A 19,027-nucleotide genomic window follows, 5' to 3' on the forward strand; every position below is an offset into this window, starting at 1 on the left:
CACAGTCTATTCCACAGGGCTGCGCATTGAGATCGAATCTTGGACCTTATTTTGATTTTTTTTTTTGCGCAAGTGCAGACGCAGGGCAAACATTCTTCACTCACCCTACACAGCGGATGGGGGGGGGGGGGGGGGGGGGGGGCACCGGGCAGCCTCATTTCCATATGGGAGCACCCATCGTTTCATGAGGCCAGAACGTGGGGACGGCCAGCTGACATCACTGGCCCTGTCCTCACACAGGGCGCCTGCAGTTTAGAGACACCATATAGGGGGGTCTGAACAGCGAGCGCTGGAGAAATCTTTCGATGGTCGCCGACCATCGAAAGATTTCATCCCACATGCAGGCGTGCGGGGTGTCACGCATACAGGGGGGGGGGGGCGCGGCGTCAGGGCGGCTGGCACTGCAAGTAGCATCTGATGGACTCGCAAGGCTGCGAAATTCACAGCCTTGCGAGTCAATCAGAATAAGGCCCCTAGATCGAATGCAGTTTAATACTGTGCGATTCTGACCAACTTTCTAATAGATTTTTGTTTAGTCCAAATCAAACAGAAAGTTTTGTGACAATCTCCCCGTGTGTACGCAGTGTAAGAGACCGAACTGAAACAAGCATTGTATAGTTGAGAAAAGCATGCACAGCACAAGAATTGCACCAGACGTCTCACGCCATAAAGCACAAGAAGAATAGCAGTGACTGTCTCCTCATGTCGGTGTGGATCTGTCCGTGAGAAATAACGCCGTGTATTTTGAAAGGCCCTATATGACCCAATCGTCGTCATAAGAAACAGCTGGCGGGCTTGTGATGACGTTTGTAGCTGTCTGGTATAACAAGATGTTGCCTACTACAACAGTTGTGCCCAACCTTGGTCCTCAAGTACCCCGGACACGTTTTACAGGTCACCTGGCAGGTGCACAAGTGTACTCGTTATTCACCGCCACCTTAAAAGATCCACAGGTGGGGTTAATTACTTCACTTGCGATTCTTGATGCTTGAGGACCGAGGTTGGGAAGCGCTGTACTAGAACTTCTGCTGTGACTATGGGGAAATTTACTAAGATGTGTATTCTACTTCACATGTGAGGTATGGGCAACCAATCAGAATCGACTTATTTAGCACCCAGAAGATAGTAGACAGGATCTGATTGGTTGCCCATAGCAACATCACATGTGAAGTAGAATACACATCTTGGTATTCCTCCCCCTGCTCTTCCTCCCCAGTCCTACATGTCTGAGCATGATCAGAACATTGCCTTCGGAGACCCCTGGTTCCGGGGCCTCTGCCTAATTATAAGCTGCAGTCACCAGAGTGCGTCGTCGCAGGGCTGTAAATAGAAAGATGCCTTCTCATGGCTCAGATATATTTATAGCATTTCCTGCACAGGCATTTATGTATCATTATAGAGCATTACATCTAACCACACTGTTCCCTCCGGATGTGCCTCCCTGTATTACCCATCTGCCTCTGCGCTGTGCCTGGGATCCAAGCACTAGATTCCCCTCACTTTCCAGGTGGGAAAAATGCATTTAAACACCAGTCTGTTGGTTGTTTTTTCTCCTGTGTAACCCGCCCTCTTATTGCAAACCTGCAGTGTTAATGTGGCCATACACTACTGCGATGTATCACTGCGGTGTATGGCCATCTGATCTCCTTGAGCCGCCCGGGGGATGTCAAACACCTCTAATATGGGCCAAAATCAGTCCAAATCGGACCATGTGTGGGTATCTTTAGCCGTTATGCTGTTCCCACCACTGAAGTGAAGAAGAGAGGAGAGGAAGCTGCTGGAGGAACAGAGACTGATATGTGTGTACTACTGTGTGGCATACATGTATAAAGCGTAATTTTAATAAGGGGCACATCTGTGTGTCATGTGACTGAGGGGCACAACTTTGTGGTGTAATTTGAATCAGGGTGATTACATGCAGTGTAATGTGAATGTGAGGGTACTTGTTTCCTAGCACGGCGCCCATAAGATTAAGTCGTAAGACATATAATCGCATCGCATGCCATACACCCGATGCGATTTAAAATAGTATAAGCCCCAATACGATTTTTAATTGTATAAGCACCCTAATAGGGGCTTATAATGTTAAATGCACCCCCACTATCAACGCCAACCCGAAGCGAGGGGCGGCGGTACGCGTCCTCCGACCTTTTCATACCCCCACTATCCACGTCGGCGTGGAGTTGATTTTATATAGTGTGGCGAGCGCAGCGGGGGGACGCGTATTACTTTACATGTATTCCGCGTCCCCTCGCTGCGCTCGCCACACTATATAAAATCTACTCCACACCGATGTGGATAGTGGGGGTATGAAAAGGTCGGAGGACGCGTACCGCCGTCCCTCGCGGGCTGGCTGCGCTCGCCACGCTTCGGGTTGGCGGTGATAGTGGGGGTGCTTTTAACATACTAAGCACCCATTACGGTTAATTATCTTATAGGGGGCACATTTAACATTGAAAACAACCATTAGGGTGCTTATACAATTTTAAATCGTATACCGTTGTATATACCATACAATGTGATGGTATACAATTTAAAATTGTATAACATCGGCTGCCATCGCGTAACATCGCATCTCATTGCATTCCATTGTTTGCCTTATGGTCTGCGATGCGATGGGCGCCGTGCTAGGAAACAAGTACCAATGTGAGTTGTGCTAATGTGTGGCATAATTTGAATTGGGGGTACTATTGTGAGGCCACTGTCCCTTATAAAGTATAGGAGGTAGGGCACACATTTTGTAGCTTGCAGAGGTGCCAAAAACCCTGGCACTGGCCTGGGCTCCACCTAATGGGGAGATGGGGCAGGGGGTTCAGTGGCACCTCTCCCAAACCACTTTAAGCCCTGATGTAATCAGATGCTGCTCTGCTGAGACTTTTATCTTAGCCATCGTTATGGGCTTACCCACCACTTCCAGGGAACCACATCATTGGGTAAGTCCCTAACATTGTGATGCTTTGGGTGTAGGGTGTGTAGTAATGTCTGAGTAGTCACCTGCATTCTTTCACTGTACGTTTGGTGTACCGCCGCCTTGTACAACTTGCGGCACACGTATGCTGCTATTGGTTGTGTATATTGCAAACCGTAATAGGCCTTTGGGGCTAATTGGATAAGCTTAGATGCTAAGTTGCACATTCCTACACGGCGCATGTGCACAGAACACACGTACAATCACCTCAGTTCTTGCAAGTCCACACATTCCCCTGTGCTACAGCAAATGGAGACGCACAATGTACGGGTGATTTTGGGGGTAATAAAAGGTGATTTTTCCGGCATTTATGTCGGCAATGCTCCTGATTGAATTGTCCCCCTTATGACCTAATTGGGGACAGAGTGTCCTTCACACTATATAAATAATTCTGTAATGTCTGTCCTGCCTCCAATATGGGCAGTGAGAGGCTGAGCTCGCTCTCCAACTGCTCCCACTGCTAGGGAGATAGAACAGACCTCTGAGTCAGATCCTGAGCGTTTCCCTCCTTGGTTACAGCCACCTGAACTTGCCTTTAGTGTCCAGCCACATTCGGGTTATTCTGCAGTCTGGTTGACAGATGGGGATAAAGCTGGTGTTACTAGATCAATGTTCAGGGTTGGTTCTACTATTGCTCCACCCACACTTGCTTCAATGTTCTGCAGAGTGGGAGACCGTGGACTGCATTTGGAAACCCTCCCCCTTAAGGTGCCCACACACTAGAAAGATTTTTTTTGGCCGATTTCCGATAAATCGGCCGATATATCATCCGATGTTTACCGATAATCGGTCGAAAATCGGCCGATATCAGTCCGATGCGTGCTCCCGTGGATCTTTTGCTGAATCTTCTGATCTTATGTGCTGCACAAAAGATCCATAGGAACGAACACGGGATCTTAAGAGAAATCTGTGGTGAAGATGTGCCCTTGCCTGAAATCTTTTGTCCAGGACGGATAAAAGATTTCAAGGCTAATTTATGCGCACATCTTACGATCGCAGATCTTTCTAGTGTGTGGGCACCTTAAATCCTGCATTTGCCACTGAAGGTGCCCACACACTAGGAGGATCTGCGATCTTAAGATGTGCGCATAAATTAGCCTCGAAATCTTTTGTCTGCCCTGGACAAAAGATTTCAGGCAAGGGCACATCTTCACCACAGATTTCTCTTAAGATCACGTGTTCGTTCCTATGGATCTTTTGTTAAATGTTCTGATCTTTTGTGCAGCACATAAGATCAGAAGATTCAGCTAAAGATCCGCAGGAGCGCGCATCCGATCGAGATCGGACGATTTGTGGTAAAAAATCAGCCGATCGGTTAGAAATTGGCCGATCGTCAAAAAAATCGTGTGTGGGCAACTTTAGCCATTGAGTGTTTGTACAGGCCAGTGCACATTTCATACGTCTTTGGACTATGTGCTTTTAAACGTCCCTGACGTTGTGCTTTGTTTATTGCTTTATCCTCTGCTTGCAGTAATGTTACATTATGTGCAGCGATGAACATCCTTAATGTACTTGTACATAGCATATGTATTGTCCAGCTACCTTATTGTCCAGGTTATGGATAACCGATTTGGATAAGTGCTGATACAGTGCCTCCTCAGTGAAGAAAAATGTGTTGGTTCTGCCCAGTGACTGTTTCCGATCTTGTCTGCTTGTGGTGCACTGGGCAGCACTGGTATGGGTGAGCCCGTGGGTGTTAGTGGTTTCCGGTCTGTGTTCTGTCCCGGGTGAAATGATCTGTGGTATTATGAGAGTCAGTATATCGACATCGGAATCCTGACTGCCGGTACTCCGCCAGGGGGCAAGCGCAATGAAGCCCCTTGCAGGCTTGCCACGCTGCGGGCTCTGATTCACTCGCCACAGGTTCTATTCTCCATGTATGTGGGGTCGTGGAGCCCCACAAGGGAGAAATAGCCCCTGTCAGTCGGAATCCCAACCGTCGGCATTTAAACAGTCGGGATTCCGATGTTAGAATGCTGACCGTTGGTATCCTGGTGAAATGTACAGTACCGCTGCTTCTTTAATTCTGTGCCCTGATTTCTTCCTGTGTTCCTTATCTATGTCAATGTTTATTCAAGGAGGAGTGCAGAACACAAAGCAGTTTTATTATAAGGTGAATGTATCCACTGAATAGCTGACTGGGTTAATTACTACATTACTGAGATACTTATATAAATAAAAAAAAAAGCCTTGGCAACCGTTGTATTTCTACCTGCAGACTCTTCTGCAGGTATGTGGTCTGTGCAGCCAGTTGCTCGCTGGTAACTGTCTGTAAGTATGTTTTACAGCGAACATCAGAGGTTCGTACAGCGGCACGATGCTCCGCAGGGGCCTGTGGGGTGTTCATCGGGAGCCAGATCAGTGTGTCCACTACAGAAATAAGAGGCATTAGTCATTATAAGAGTAATATATACAAAATAAACGGTACTTGTTTCCTAGCACGGCCACAATCTTCTTGGTCGTGTGCCTTAACTTTAAGGCACACGATGCCCCCGATGGACCCGATTTTCTTTAAAATCAGGTCCATTTTACCGTCAAATGGAAAATCGGGTCCATCGCGTCGGTCGTGTGCCTTTAATAAGGCACACGACGCGACCGACGCGATGGACCCGATTTTCCATAGGCTTCAATGTTAAAAATATTTTAACATTGAAGCCTATGGAGAAATCGCGTCCATCGGGTCCATCGCGTCGGTCGCGTCGTGTGCCTTAACATGGCACACGACGCGACCGACGCGATGGACCCGATTTCTCCATAGGCTTCAATGTTAAAATATTTTTAACATTGAAATCGCGTCGGTCGTGTCGGTCTTGTGCCATTATAATGGCACAAGATAAGATGGACTTGATTAAGTCCATCTTAACATAGTAATCAATGGGAAATGGGCCAATATGGGCCATTTCTCATTGTATATGGCCCCGTCATGCCCCCCCATTGTAAACGCCACCCCACTATCGACGCCAACCCGAAGCGTGGCGAGCGCAGCGAGCCCGCGAGGGGCGGCGGTGCGCGTCCTCCGACCTTTTCATTCCCCTACTATCCACGTCGGCGTGGAGGTGAGAATAGAATAGTGTGGCGAGCGCAGCGAGCCACCGAGCCCGACGCGTGGCGAGCGCACGCGTATAACTTCACAGGTATACGCGTCCCCTCGCGGGGCTCGCTGCGCTCGCCACGCTTCGGTGGCTCGCTGCGCTCGCCACACTATTCTATTCTCAACTCCACGCCGACGTGGATAGTAGGGGAATGAAAAGGTCGGAGGACGCACACCGCCGCCCCTCGCGGGCTCGCTGCGCTCGCCACGCTTCGGGTTGGCGTCTATCGTGGGGTGCGGTGTACGCCGTTAAATTTGGGGGGGTTGGGAATATTTTACATTGAATGCAATGTAAAATCGGGTCCCAGGGACCCGATTTACATAAAAAAAAAAAAAAAAAATCGGGTCCAAAATCGGTCGGTCGCGTCGATCGCATCGCATGCGACCAAATCGCATGCGATGCGATCGACCCGATTTTTCCGACACGACCACCCCGATGTAAATCGGTGTGGCCGTGCTAGGAAACAAGTACCAAATAAACATTTTCTTATGGTTTTCACATGTGTTACGTATCAATAGTATCTATTACAGTCACTTTGGAGGAGATTCCCCATTAGTCTCCCACCTGACGTAAAAAGGGAGATGCCAATGAGTGTAGGCTGGTAACAATGGTAAACCCGGCACTTAGCGTAGTTCCAACTGTCCCTAGTTGGAGCGCTGGTGGGCTCAGCAGTAAGTGACTTGGATGCCAGTGTTAAGCTGGTGTTTGTTCTTCTATAAGGCTTGCCAGGCTGGAATGTGCTCTCTCTGCCACATCACAGGGCCGTTCTCTCCTATAGATTATTATTGTGTATAATATCCAGCTTGTATTTATTTCTGTAATCAGTAGATAGCAAAGCCTGCGTTTACTGGGGACACATTCCTGTGCGCTGCGCTCTAGCCTGCAGGGTGTGGTATCTAGGAGGCTGTGGGTCCTATTTAGGTCAACATGCATTGGTTCCACCACTGAAGGTCAACAAGGCCTAGGTTGACACCTGAAATAGTCGACATGGCTAAGGTCCACAGCTTTGGAAAGTCGACACAAGCATAAAGTTGATGGTCCAAAGGTCGACGTGAGTTTTTTCAAGTTTTTGATCCGGATATCGACATAGTTGACATGGGCACCATCGAAGTGTACCGCTATTGTATTCTCCCACCACACCGTAGTGGGATGGTAGGGTATCTGGTCGTAGCACTGGTCTAACCAGAGGGCCATCCTTTCCATGGAGGTAGTCGGGCAGCACTGGTGGAATCTGACCCTCGCTGCACAGCTCGCATCAGCATACATAGCCAAATGTACAGCTTATGTGGCAGCCACTAAGACCCTGGAGGAGCCTTTGCTACATAGTGCATTAATGTAGTGCGGATTCCAGGCTGATCGGCCGTTCTACGTACCAGAGTCTATTCTATCTGTTCATTGGCCACAGATGGAACTGGTCAGCATCAGGCCTGGACTACTGGACTATACCCCTGTGGGGGAGGGCTCACTGAGGCTTGGGGGTACAATGCTCTATATCTGTACTTGCTCTAGCTCCCGATGTTTGCATTAATGCAGCGGGATCCACAGTCGTTCTGCACAAAGGCAGATCGCTTCTCTGGTTTGGGGAAAGGGGGACTCTCGAGCATCTGTGTCACCATGGAATCGGTACATCTGTCAGAATGAACTTAGGTCTACAGTCCCCACTAGGTAGACTGGCAGGAAGGTCGAACTGATTTAAGGTCGACATGGGGCAAGGTCGACATGACTTAAGGTCGAATTTGCATAAAGGTCGACATGAGGAAGGTCGACTGGTCATAAGGTCGACATGGGTTTTCGCTGTTTTTTTTTTTATTCGAATGTCGACACAGTCGACATGGACACAGTTGGCAATGAGAATCGGACTCGCAATGCTTCAGGCACGGTGGCTCGCTTCGCTCGCCACAGCTTTAATAACCTCCTCCATGCCCTAGTGGATGTTAGGGCATGAAATACCGCCTGTCGGCACATGTCAGCTCAAAAAACAGTGAAAAACCCCATGTCGACCTTATTACCAGTCGACCTTCCTCATGTCGACCTTTATGCAAATTCGACCTTAAGTCATGTTGTCCTTAAGTCAGGTCGACCTTCCTGCCAGTCGACCTAGTGGGGTCGACCTAATGACTGTAGACGTAAGTTCATTCTAATAGATGACCGTTTCCCGTCACCATTAATGGGCGAGACCTGCATCAGTTGCAGCCTCTCTTCTGTGCTCAGTATAAATAATATCAATGTGTATTTTGAGGGGGATTGGGGGGGGGGGTGGATGTGATAAAAGCAGATCAAATATTTGTTTTCCTTTTGTATGCTGTATTAGGGAGATGAGCAAGACTCTGAGCTGGTGGGTTCCCCACCTAGGAGGTTGGTTACCGCCCTGCGACACCCTCCAGAAGAGTGCTGCGCGTGTCATTGCTGAATACGCACATTTCCAAACCAACATTATTGTAATTATACGTAATATGAGACAAATAATGTTGCTCATGACAGTAAATTAAAATGTTTATTTTGGGGGGTTTATAGCCAGACTGCTGTAAAGAGACCTAATTAGCGCAGTGACACAGCAGCCTGCGCTCATTATTCCCCCAGCTCCGCTCTATAACCTGCGAAAGCAGCGCCGCTGTGTACCCCATTTGTAACATCAAAACGCGATTATTTATGCTGAAGACCCATGAAGGAGCCATCAGACGGCCGCCTCCAGTGCCGGCCTAGATTTATGTCTTGTGGAGAGTAAATATGGATGCGCCACGGGGCTCATTACTAGGCAACAGTGTAATAAAAGGAAGTCAGTGTGCGCTGCGTTGGGCCATCGGCTCGCCCTGTATAATAAGCGGCATGTGTTCTGTCGCTCTGTCCCGGACATTAACCTAAATTATACAGCACAAGCCTAGTATTTACAACCTCAAATGTCGCTCCAAGGGACGGAACCTGTACTCTGTGTTTAATGAAGCATAAATAGCATATAGAGATATATATAACGCATCCACAGTTATATCGTTTTGATGTACAGTAATATGCGGATGAAGGAGAGCTTTAAAAAGTTTTGCCTTCCCGCCTCAGCAGCATTAATTACCATTTTGAGATTTATGGTGCCCAGGTAGATGGCAGAATTATTATCCTTTTATATGGCGCCACAAGGCATCCGCGGCGCTCGATTACAAATTGTTTTAAGGAATCCTCAAAACTGGAAACATTGACTTAAGGTGTGCACACACTGGGCTATATATTGAACAGCGAGATTTGTACTCTATGAACAATGCGCGGGACTGTATGCATGGCAACAGAACAGTGCAGATCCCGGAGAGTACACAGAACACGTCTGGCTGTATGCAGCAGTTTGGCAGATGCAGGTCGTTGTGGAGCAACATCCTAATCTCCGGAGACTATTGGAATGTCCTGCGAGTCCCCAATTTCTCTGGCTCACAGGCTCGGTCACACCAAGTCCCTCTCCTGATACACTGGTTAGCATTAACATCTCCGCCGTACTGGTAGTGTTGGGATACGTGGAGCTGGGCAGCTGCCAGTGTAACCCCAGAGCCTGCAGTACATTACAGCGCAGGGGTGTTAAATACCAGAGCTCCTGCAGTGGGACCCCGATATGTCACATTCAGGATTTTTAAGGTCTTTGTGCATTTTTGGGATTGTCTGAAGACCGTTGCCGCAGAGGTTTTGCAGCGAGTGCCTCAGTTATGCCGTTAGATCATTTTTTTTATCTCTGTCTCTGCCAGTTAAGTGTTTGGCAGCTGGCATCTCACAGTGTGGGCACCCCTGAGAGTGTTGTCTCACTTGTTTGTTCTCAAGCAGCCGTCACATCTCTCACCCCGGGGTGTGTGTGTGTTATGAAGGCATTAGCACAATACACATATAAAGCAATATTCTAGCAAAAACATTATTAAAGCATTATTACTTTCACTTTGCAGAGCATACATATGTTACTTATCTGTGGTTTTGCACAGCTTTCCTTGCAGCAACAAAGGTTTGTAATAGACGCAGCCATAAAATGTTAGAAAAGCCGTGAATTTGAAAAATACAGGTGCCGAATCGTACGCAAAGTGGCTGTAGTGTTCGTACTAGCACCATTAGTGCTGAAATACAGACCACACTGGGCTACAAGCACCGCAGAAAATTTAAATGGAACTGCCTGGGTTTTGAAAGATGCAGGGTGCTTATATTAACATTGGTTGCTGCGAATTCAGGGGTCTGTACCCCTCCAAGCTGAAACCCGTGCCGCCCATTGATTGTGAACCAGTTACCGCAATGGTCACCATTAGTATTGGCACCAAGATATGCGTCAGTAACAGGCCTTTCTTATACGCCCACCCCAGAATCTCCTGGAATGTGAGATGCATGCCTACATCACTCACAAGTTCCATGCAGTCAATTGTCACCGCCCAATTTCACAGAAAGGCCAATCCAGAAAAGTCCCGCCTTCCTCCGAATAGGACAGACCTGTGGATGAAACGTTCTAGACTAGGTACAGCACTCCAGCGGTTTTGGAACTGCATATCCCAGCATGCCATGCCACAGTTTTTCTGTTTGTGGATACTAAAACATTGGCAGGGCATGCTGGGTATTGGTGTCTGCACAGCAGCTGGGGTGCCTCAAGGTGTATGAAGGAAATACTAATTTATACATTTCTGTTCTCTTGTGGCCAGCCAGGGCCCTACTGATCATCCATTGTACAGTTATTACTTTGATGGCACTCAAGATTGGATGCCACCCACTTTTTGTGCGGGAGCCGGGCCCTCCGGCCATTTCCAAACATGGCACAGACCTAGGAAGATACAGCTCTGAGACGTAGGGCGACCGGTATTCTTGCATGATCTGTTCTAACAGAAATACTTCTACTTATCGGGACATCTGACATGGCTGCGATCTCATCAACAAACGTTTGTGGTTTATTTCTCTATGCACGTTATTTCCATGGGCTTGTCTGTAAACGCTTTCATGGTAATAGGACGTACCCTTGTCAGTGCACCGTGCGCCTCTATTGTAGGAGCCATGCATGGCCCCGGCGATTACTACCCAATATGCTGGGTAGATCTAGTTATATAGCCGGTCAGGATCAATGTTCTCACTGGAGAACACTGGCCCGGACAGATCGCTCAGCACACAGCGCTGTGTGCTGAGCGATCCACATTGCTCAAATTGTTCAACAGTGTGTAGGCCCCATAAGAGACGTGCGTTGTGTAATGGAGACGAGACGTGCCTTATGTAATGGAGACACAATTTAGTGCCTGTGTAACTTCTGCAAACACTCCTTGCATGGAGTGAGGGGAGGAGCAGATAATCCAATCGCCCCCAATCTACTCCTGCGTCTTCTGTGGCATGGCGTATAGATTGTCGTGCACAAAGGAGGAGGTTCCATTGTTTTTTGGGCGCCCGTCAGAGCTATTCAATTGTTTTACTACAGGTGTCCCTTATTTGTGCTGAAATGCTCCCGAGCAGAAATCTATAGGAAAAGTCCGGCTTTTTGCACATTTTTCAGCAACGCACCCAATAGTTTGGATGGGTGCAGCCACTTCACGTTCAGAAATCCAGAGCATTTATGTGCCATATGTGTTGAAAGTAATGGGCACCCGATCAGCAGAACAATTGAATAATACCCCCCAGGGAGAACGGTTCATCACAAATTACAGCAACAGCTTTCCAGTCTCCCCGCACACTGTATTCTGATAGATAGATCCAAACTGCGGTACTTATAAATATGGTGAATATGGGGCAGTAACAGGGAAACCTGCTGCATAGTGTGTGTAGGAACCAGTCCCAGCATGAGACCGGCATCAGCCTGAGCTGAATAATAGACTGTCCTCACCACACTTATTACTGCTGCACGCTGCAGTGTTAATTAGGGAAAGCAGTTCCTCTGTCTGTATTTAGACTGTTCCAGTGTAAACATTTATACAGCCAGCACTACGCAGGGTTTCGGTGACATGATGGGACATGTCCCGCCTTCTGCAAGCACAGTCCAGGGCCATATCATTTAGGATACTGTAAGAGGTGTTCACGAAATCCCCTTCATGGATGACGCGGTGTCTTGGGAGACTCCGCCTTATTCTGAGCGGAACGCTGCAGTACAGTATTACAGGGGGCATTGCTGGCCAGTGTGTAATGCTTTCACATTCACTGCAGTTCCCAGGGTTACAAGGTGCAAAGGGTCAAAAGTGAATAGGCCAACGCCAACTGGTGGATGTAACTTTTTCATGTTTTTTTTTTTTTCGTCAATTTGCTGCGTTTGGCACACTTTACTGTTAAATTATCCATGGATGGTTCCGTGGTATCGTTCCCAGAGCTTCTAGAGCAGGAACCAGTGTTGTGTGGAACGCGATATAACAATGCACACCTTCCTTCCTGCTGGTAAATATTATGGTGCCCATACACTAGGGCAATATTACATACAATCCTTAGATTTTGACCACATCTGTGCGATAAATCGAAGGATTGCATGCACGTCGAATGCATCCCCCGGCGCACTGGTCAAATCTCTCGTCGATAGATATTGTGTACATAATATTTATCGAATTGCATGAGCGATCGCATGTGGTTTAATCACAAGCAACCGCTCACAATGCAGGGGGCGGGAGTGCTGGCGGCGGTTTCGTGGAGCGGGTGTCCGTCGGTGTAGTGGAGTGCTGTGCAGGAGGGCTGGCATGCAACGGTGGTCAATGGCAGTTGGCAGAATTTTAATCAACTTTTAAAATTCTGGACGGCTCTCGGGTGCCGGAGAAAAAGCAGTTGGGTACCATAAGATGCGATCGGATGCCAGGGGACATTGCATTGCATCCATCCGCACAAGTGTATGGGCAACATAAGCCCATGTTTTTATGCCAAATTCACCTTAACGATAAAGTACGCACTTCCATGTTCCCTGTACCGACCACGTTCCTGTCTGGTTGGGGACTGATCCGACCACATTCCACAGCTCACACACCGTGTCATCTGAGCCAGGCAAATCTCAGGCAGTTATTGCTGACCTGTGCCTACAGGCTCGCCTCATGCTGGTACCCAACCCCCCCCCCCCCCCCCCTCCTAAATTGCTGTCTGTTCACAGTGTGACACTTTCCCATGTCCCAACCTGTATAAGAATCATCTTTAGACTATTATGAGAGTGATGCAAGAAAGCCCCCAGATTACCAGTCAGTGTTGTAGGTAACACACAATGGCTTGTGCACACTGTGGCTGTACCCGCTGCTGTGTGTGGGCATACAGTGACAGTCCGGAGCCTTGTGCCCAGTAAATGCCATCTGTAAGTTACTTTTCGGACAAACTGAATCGGGGACAGATGGACCCATCTTGTGGATATTGGCTATACAGTATACACAGAAAGATTCTATGTAGACTATATATGTGGCGAGCAGTTGGCCACAGATTGGTCCGTCTCGCCATACTAGAATTTTGGGACTGGACAAAACCCTGAGGTAAGGGATCCAGATTCTGCGCTAGGTGACGGCTAATCCTGTCCCAGTAAGGAATCTACATAATGGCTGGAACTATGTCCTATATTTATTGAAGCTTCTAAAAATAAAAAATATGATTTTACCCATAGCAACCAATAAGATTCTGGCTATCGTTTTCTAGGATGCAATAGAGAAATGATAGGCAGGGTCTGATTGGTTGCTATGGACTTTTAATTTTTAACAGCTTTAGTAAATTTATCCTTTCAAAAATCCCCTAGCTGGTGCACAGGTGCAGTCATTACTGTCACATTTCCCACATCACCAACTGGTGCACAGGTGTAGTCATTATGAACTGTCATGTCCCAGACCACCCAGCTGGTGCACAGGTGTAGTCATTACTAACTCACATTCCCCAGACCTTCTAGCTGGTGCACAGCTGTAGTCATTACTAACTGTCACATTCCTCATCACCTAGCAGGTGCACAGGTGCAGTCATTACTAACTGTCACATTTCCCAGACCACCTAGCAGGTGCACAGCTGTAGTCATTACTAACGGTCACATTTCCCAGACCACCTAGCAGGTGCACAGCTGTAGTCATTACTAACGGTCACATTTCCCAGACCACCTAGCAGGTGCACAGCTGTAGTCATTACTAATGGTCACATTTCCCAGACCACCTAGCTGGTGCACAGCTGTAGTCATTACTAATGGTCACATTTCCCAGACCACCTAGCTGGTGCACAGCTGTAGTCATTACCAACTGTCACATTGTCAAACCTGCTGCATTCATTCCTACTATAGATCCACAGGTGGCCTCAGATACATGTACCGTTAGTAGAGCTTGAGGACAGGTTTGGCCGCCCCTGATGTAGAGCCTGGTGTATGTGTAGTACCGGGTGTTAACGTGTTTGGATGCTTCCCGCATGGCCGCGCAGCGAAAGATAGGTGTTTCGGCATCGGAGGTCAGGCTGTGAGCCGTTTCATATAAAGCCTTTGTCACCCCGCTGAGCACCACAGACAGGTCTGCAGTACAAGAACCCAACCTCTGCCAGGACCGGCGGGCTCTCTGGGAGAGGGTCTGATCAATCTATTTACAGAAAGGGGACAGCTTCAGCAATGGTTCTTCAAAGGCTAATTTTAATAGGGAAGTCACCTCTCCAAAATAAAGACCGATATATTTATAGACTTGTTCAGAGCACTGTAATAACTTCCACATGCTGGGGGGCCGGGGTACTCTACCACATGACAGGCCGGCAGGATCTTGGTTGTTCGGAAATAACCCACAACTTGTGTAACGATCTCTAGGCATAGCTCCTCCGCAGAACCTGACCCCTTACACTGAAGCGATGATCAGCATTTGCTGCTGGCAGTGGGGAAGCCAGTGCTGTGTGTGTTTAGCATATATATATACAGCTATTACTGTGCTGTTACTACACCTCCCCACTGCTTACATAATAACATCCTTTATTGGTAATAAAATGGGCCATAGGGTGCCTTTCATGCCTGCTAGCAAACTGCTAGAGCATGCTGGCAGAGTCACGGCCTCCCATCTGACTGGGCGCACTAATATCTGCACAAGTGATGAGGCTGCTGGTGATTAGTCTGTGTGACCGCAATTCATACACTGGGACTATTTAATGGTCCTTTTCTCTACATGGCCAAGTGTACAACTCAATGGATAATGGTCAGTCAAGTTACTTTTAGTTAAATACAGACCTCATTACAAGCTTACTTGTTATGTTTCATCTTTGTGCCTCTTGTACAGACGTTACAGGTTAACGTCCTTTTTATGAAAGATGTCCGGCAGGCCTATATATTTATTAGGATACCTCGGTGATGTTTAGAGTCGGTAAATAGTAGTGGCCAGCGTCTTTCATACGGGAGGGAGTGGGGGGGGGGGGGGGGGGGGAGTTGGTTTGCCACCTGCTTTGTATAGTGCTTCTCTGCAGAGCTACAGAACACTGCTAAATTATGCATCATTTCCAGGTACTAACCACAGCTGGGTTTTAGGGAAATTGCAATCAAATGAAATGTTTACATACAGGTGTAGCTGGTTTTAAGTTGACTTAATATGTCACATAAATGTGCTGTCTGCTATGTCTGTGCCCGTGCAGTAACTGAATACTGTAGGTAGTATGTAGAGATCTTTCTGTAATGTGTGCTTTATCCTAATCTCCGGGGGGGGGGGTGTGTATGATGTGCAGTATGTTCTAATCTCCAGGGGGGGGGGGTGTGTGATGTGCAGTATGTTCTAATCTCCAGGGGGGGGGGGGGGGGGGGGTGTGATGTGCAGCATGTTCTAATCTCCAGGGGGGTGTGATGTGCAGCGTGCCCTAATCTCCAGGGGGGGGGGGGGGGTTGATGTGCAGTGTGTCCTAATCTCCAGGGGGGGTGTGATGTGCAGTGTGTCCTAATCTCCAGGGGGATGTGATGTGCAGTGTGTCCTAATCTCCCGGGGGGGTGTGATGTGCAGTGTGTCCTAATCTCCCGGGGGGGTGTGATGTGCAGTGTGTCCTAATCTCCAGGGGGCTGTGATGTGTAGTGTGTCCTAATCTCCAGGGGGGTGTGATGTACAGTGTGTGCTAAACTCCAGGGGTATGATGTGTAGCGTGCCTAATCTCCAGGGGGGGGGGGGGGGGGGTATGATGTACAGCGTGTGCCAATCTCCAGGGGGGGTATGATGTGCAGTGTGCCCTAATCTCCAGGGGGGTATGATGTGCAGTGTGCCCTAATCTCCAGGGGGGTATGATGTGCAGTGTGCCCTAATCTCCAGGGGGGTATGATGTGCAGTGTGTCCTAATCTCCAGGGGAGGAGGTGTATGATGTACAGCGTGTGCCAATCTCCAGGGGGGTATGATGTACAGTGTGTTCTATTCTCCAGGGGGGGTATGATGTGCAGTGTGCCCTAATCTCCAGGGGGGGGATGATGTGCAGTGTGTCCTAATCTCCAGGGGGGTATGATGTGCAGTGTGCCCTATTCTCCAGGGGGGGGGGTATGATGTGCAGTGTGCCCTAATCTCCAGGGGGGTATGATGTGCAGTGTGTCCTAATCTCCAGGGGGGGGTGATGTACAGTGTGTGCTAAACTCCAGGGGGGTATGATGTGCAGTGTTCCCTAATCTCCAGGGGGGGTATGATGTGCACTGTGCTCTATTCTACAGGGGGGTATGATGTGCACTGTGCCTTAATCTCCAGGGGGGTATGATGTGCAGTGTGTTCTATTCTCCAAGGGGGGTATGATGTGCAGTGTGCCCTAATCTCCAGGGGGGGGTATGATGTGCAGTGTGTCCTAATCTCCAGGGGGGTATGATGTGCAGTGTGCCCTATTCTCCAGGGGGGGTATGATGTGCAGTGTGCCCTAATCTCCAGGGGGGTATGATGTGCAGTGTGTCCTAATCTCCAGGGGGGTGTGATGTACAGTGTGTGCTAAACTCCAGGGGGGTATGATGTGCAGTGTTCCCTAATCTCCAGGGGGGTATGATGTGCACTGTGCTCTATTCTCCAGGGGGGTATGATGTGCACTGTGCCTTAGTCTCCAGGGGAGTATGATGTGCAGTGTGTGCTAATCTCCAGGGGGGTATGATGTGCAGTGTGCCTTAATCTCCAGTGGGGGTATGATGTGCAGTGTGCCCTAATATCCAGGGGGTATGATGTGCAGTGTGTCCTAATCTCTAGGGGGGGGGGGGGTATGATGTGCAGTGTGTCCTAATCTCCAGGGGGACATGATGTACAGTGTGTCCTAATCTCTAGGGGGGTATGATGTGCATTGTGTCCTAATCTCCAGGGGGTATGATATACAGTGTGTCCTAATCTCTAGGGGGTATGATGTGCAATGTGCCCTAATCTCCAGGGGGGTATGTAGTACAGTGTGCCCTAATCTCCAGGGGGGTATGATGTGCACTGTGCTCTGTTCTCCAGGGGGGTATGATGTGCACTGTGCTCTGTTCTCCAGGGGGGTATGATGTGCAGTGTGTGCTAATCTCCAGGGGGGTATGATGTGCAGTGTGCCTTAATCTCCAGTGGGGGTATGATGTGCAGTGTGCCCTAATATCCAGGGGGTATGATGTGCAGTGTGTCCTAATCTCCCGGGGAATATGATGTACAGTGTGTCCTAATCTCTAGGGGGGGGTATGATGTGCAGTGTGTCCTAATCTCCAGGGGAATATGATGTACAGTGTGTCCTAATCTCTAGGGGGGTATGATGTGCATTGTGTCCTAATCTCCAGGGGGGTATGATATACAGTGTGTCCTAATCTCTAGGGGGTATGATGTGCAATGTGCCCTAATCTCCAGGGGGGTATGTAGTACAGTGTGCCCTAATCTCCAGGGGGGTATGAAGCGCAGCATGTCCTAATTTCCAGGGGGGTATGATGTGCAATGTTCCCTAATCTCCAGGGGGGTATGACGTACAGAGTGTCCTAATCTCCAGGGGAGTATATGACGTACAGAGTGTCCTAATCTCCAGGGGGGTATGATGTGCAGTGTGCCCTAATTTCCAGGGGGGTATGACGTGCAGTGTGCCCTAATTTCCAGGGGGGTATGACGTGCAGTGTGCCCTAATCTCCAGGGGGGTATGATGTGCAGTGTGTCCTAATCTCCAGGGGGGTATGATGTGCAGTGTGTCCTAATCTCCAGGGGGATATGATGTACAGAGTGTCCTAATCTCTAGAGGGGTATGATGTGCAGTGTGTCCTAATCTCCAGGGGGTATGATGTGCAATGTGCCCTAATCTCCAGGGGGGTATGTAGTACAGTGTGCCCTAATCTCCAGGGGGGTATGAAGTGCAGCATGTCCTAATTTCCAGGGGGGTATGATGTGCAATGTGCCCTAATCTCCAGGGGGGGTATGACGTACAGAGTGTCCTAATCTCCAGGGGGGTGTGATGTGCAGTGTGCCCTAATTTCTAGGGGGTATGATGTGCAGTGTGCCCTAATCTCTAGGGGGTATGATGTGCAGTATGCCCTAATCGCCAATGATATGTGATATACAGTGCTCTCTCTGTCTCCCCAGGTGGTGCGCACAGAGAAGAACAGCCTGAACAATCGCTTTCTCCCTTGGGATGAGATAGAGACTGAAGCCGTTCTCTCCATCGATGACGACGCTCATCTCCGCCATGATGAAATCATGTTTGGTTTTCGGTACGTTTGGTCTATTAGGCACCCTAGCTGAGCATGTCACAGAATAATCGCCTCCCCCTCTTCTATCCATTCTGACATGGGTATCCATTGGGGGGGGGGGGGGGGGGTAGACAGGACGCAGCATGCCATGCCTCTTGTTATACAGCTTCAGTCCTAGGGGTGCCATAAATAAAATTCCGATGCTCTAGGGTGCCGTGATTTAAAAAAGTTTTGGAACACCCGCATTAGAGTAAAATAATCTTACAAAGTCGCCCCCGAGTCCTTTGTTCCCCATATATAGCAGCAAGAGCTGTGCACTTTTTTTAAGAAAAAGAAAATAAAAAAAAAAACACAGTGCCCTCTATTGGTAGAATCCCAGAAGTGCAGCCTGATCACTGAACAGGAGACTGTGGCAGACAATACATGGATCAGTAAATGAAGCTGGTTTGCATGGTAAACAT

The 19,027-nt window shown here is 48.6% G+C and overlaps 1 protein-coding gene across 2 annotated transcripts in view; it reads left to right on the forward strand.

The window, feature by feature from the left end:
• Positions 1-19,027, forward strand: part of EXTL3 (exostosin like glycosyltransferase 3) — a 57,040-nt gene that overhangs the window by 21,763 nt on the left and 16,250 nt on the right. For both annotated transcript variants that reach the window (XM_083178805.1, XM_083178804.1), the window contains exon 3: positions 18,460-18,587. In XM_083178805.1, coding sequence (XP_083034931.1) covers positions 18,460-18,587 — 128 coding nt within the window. The remainder of the gene's footprint in view (positions 1-18,459; positions 18,588-19,027) is intronic.

This window comes from Crinia signifera, chromosome 3, assembly GCF_055691185.1.
Source record: "Crinia signifera chromosome 3, ASM5569118v1, whole genome shotgun sequence".
Taxonomy (NCBI): Eukaryota; Metazoa; Chordata; class Amphibia; order Anura; family Myobatrachidae; genus Crinia; species Crinia signifera.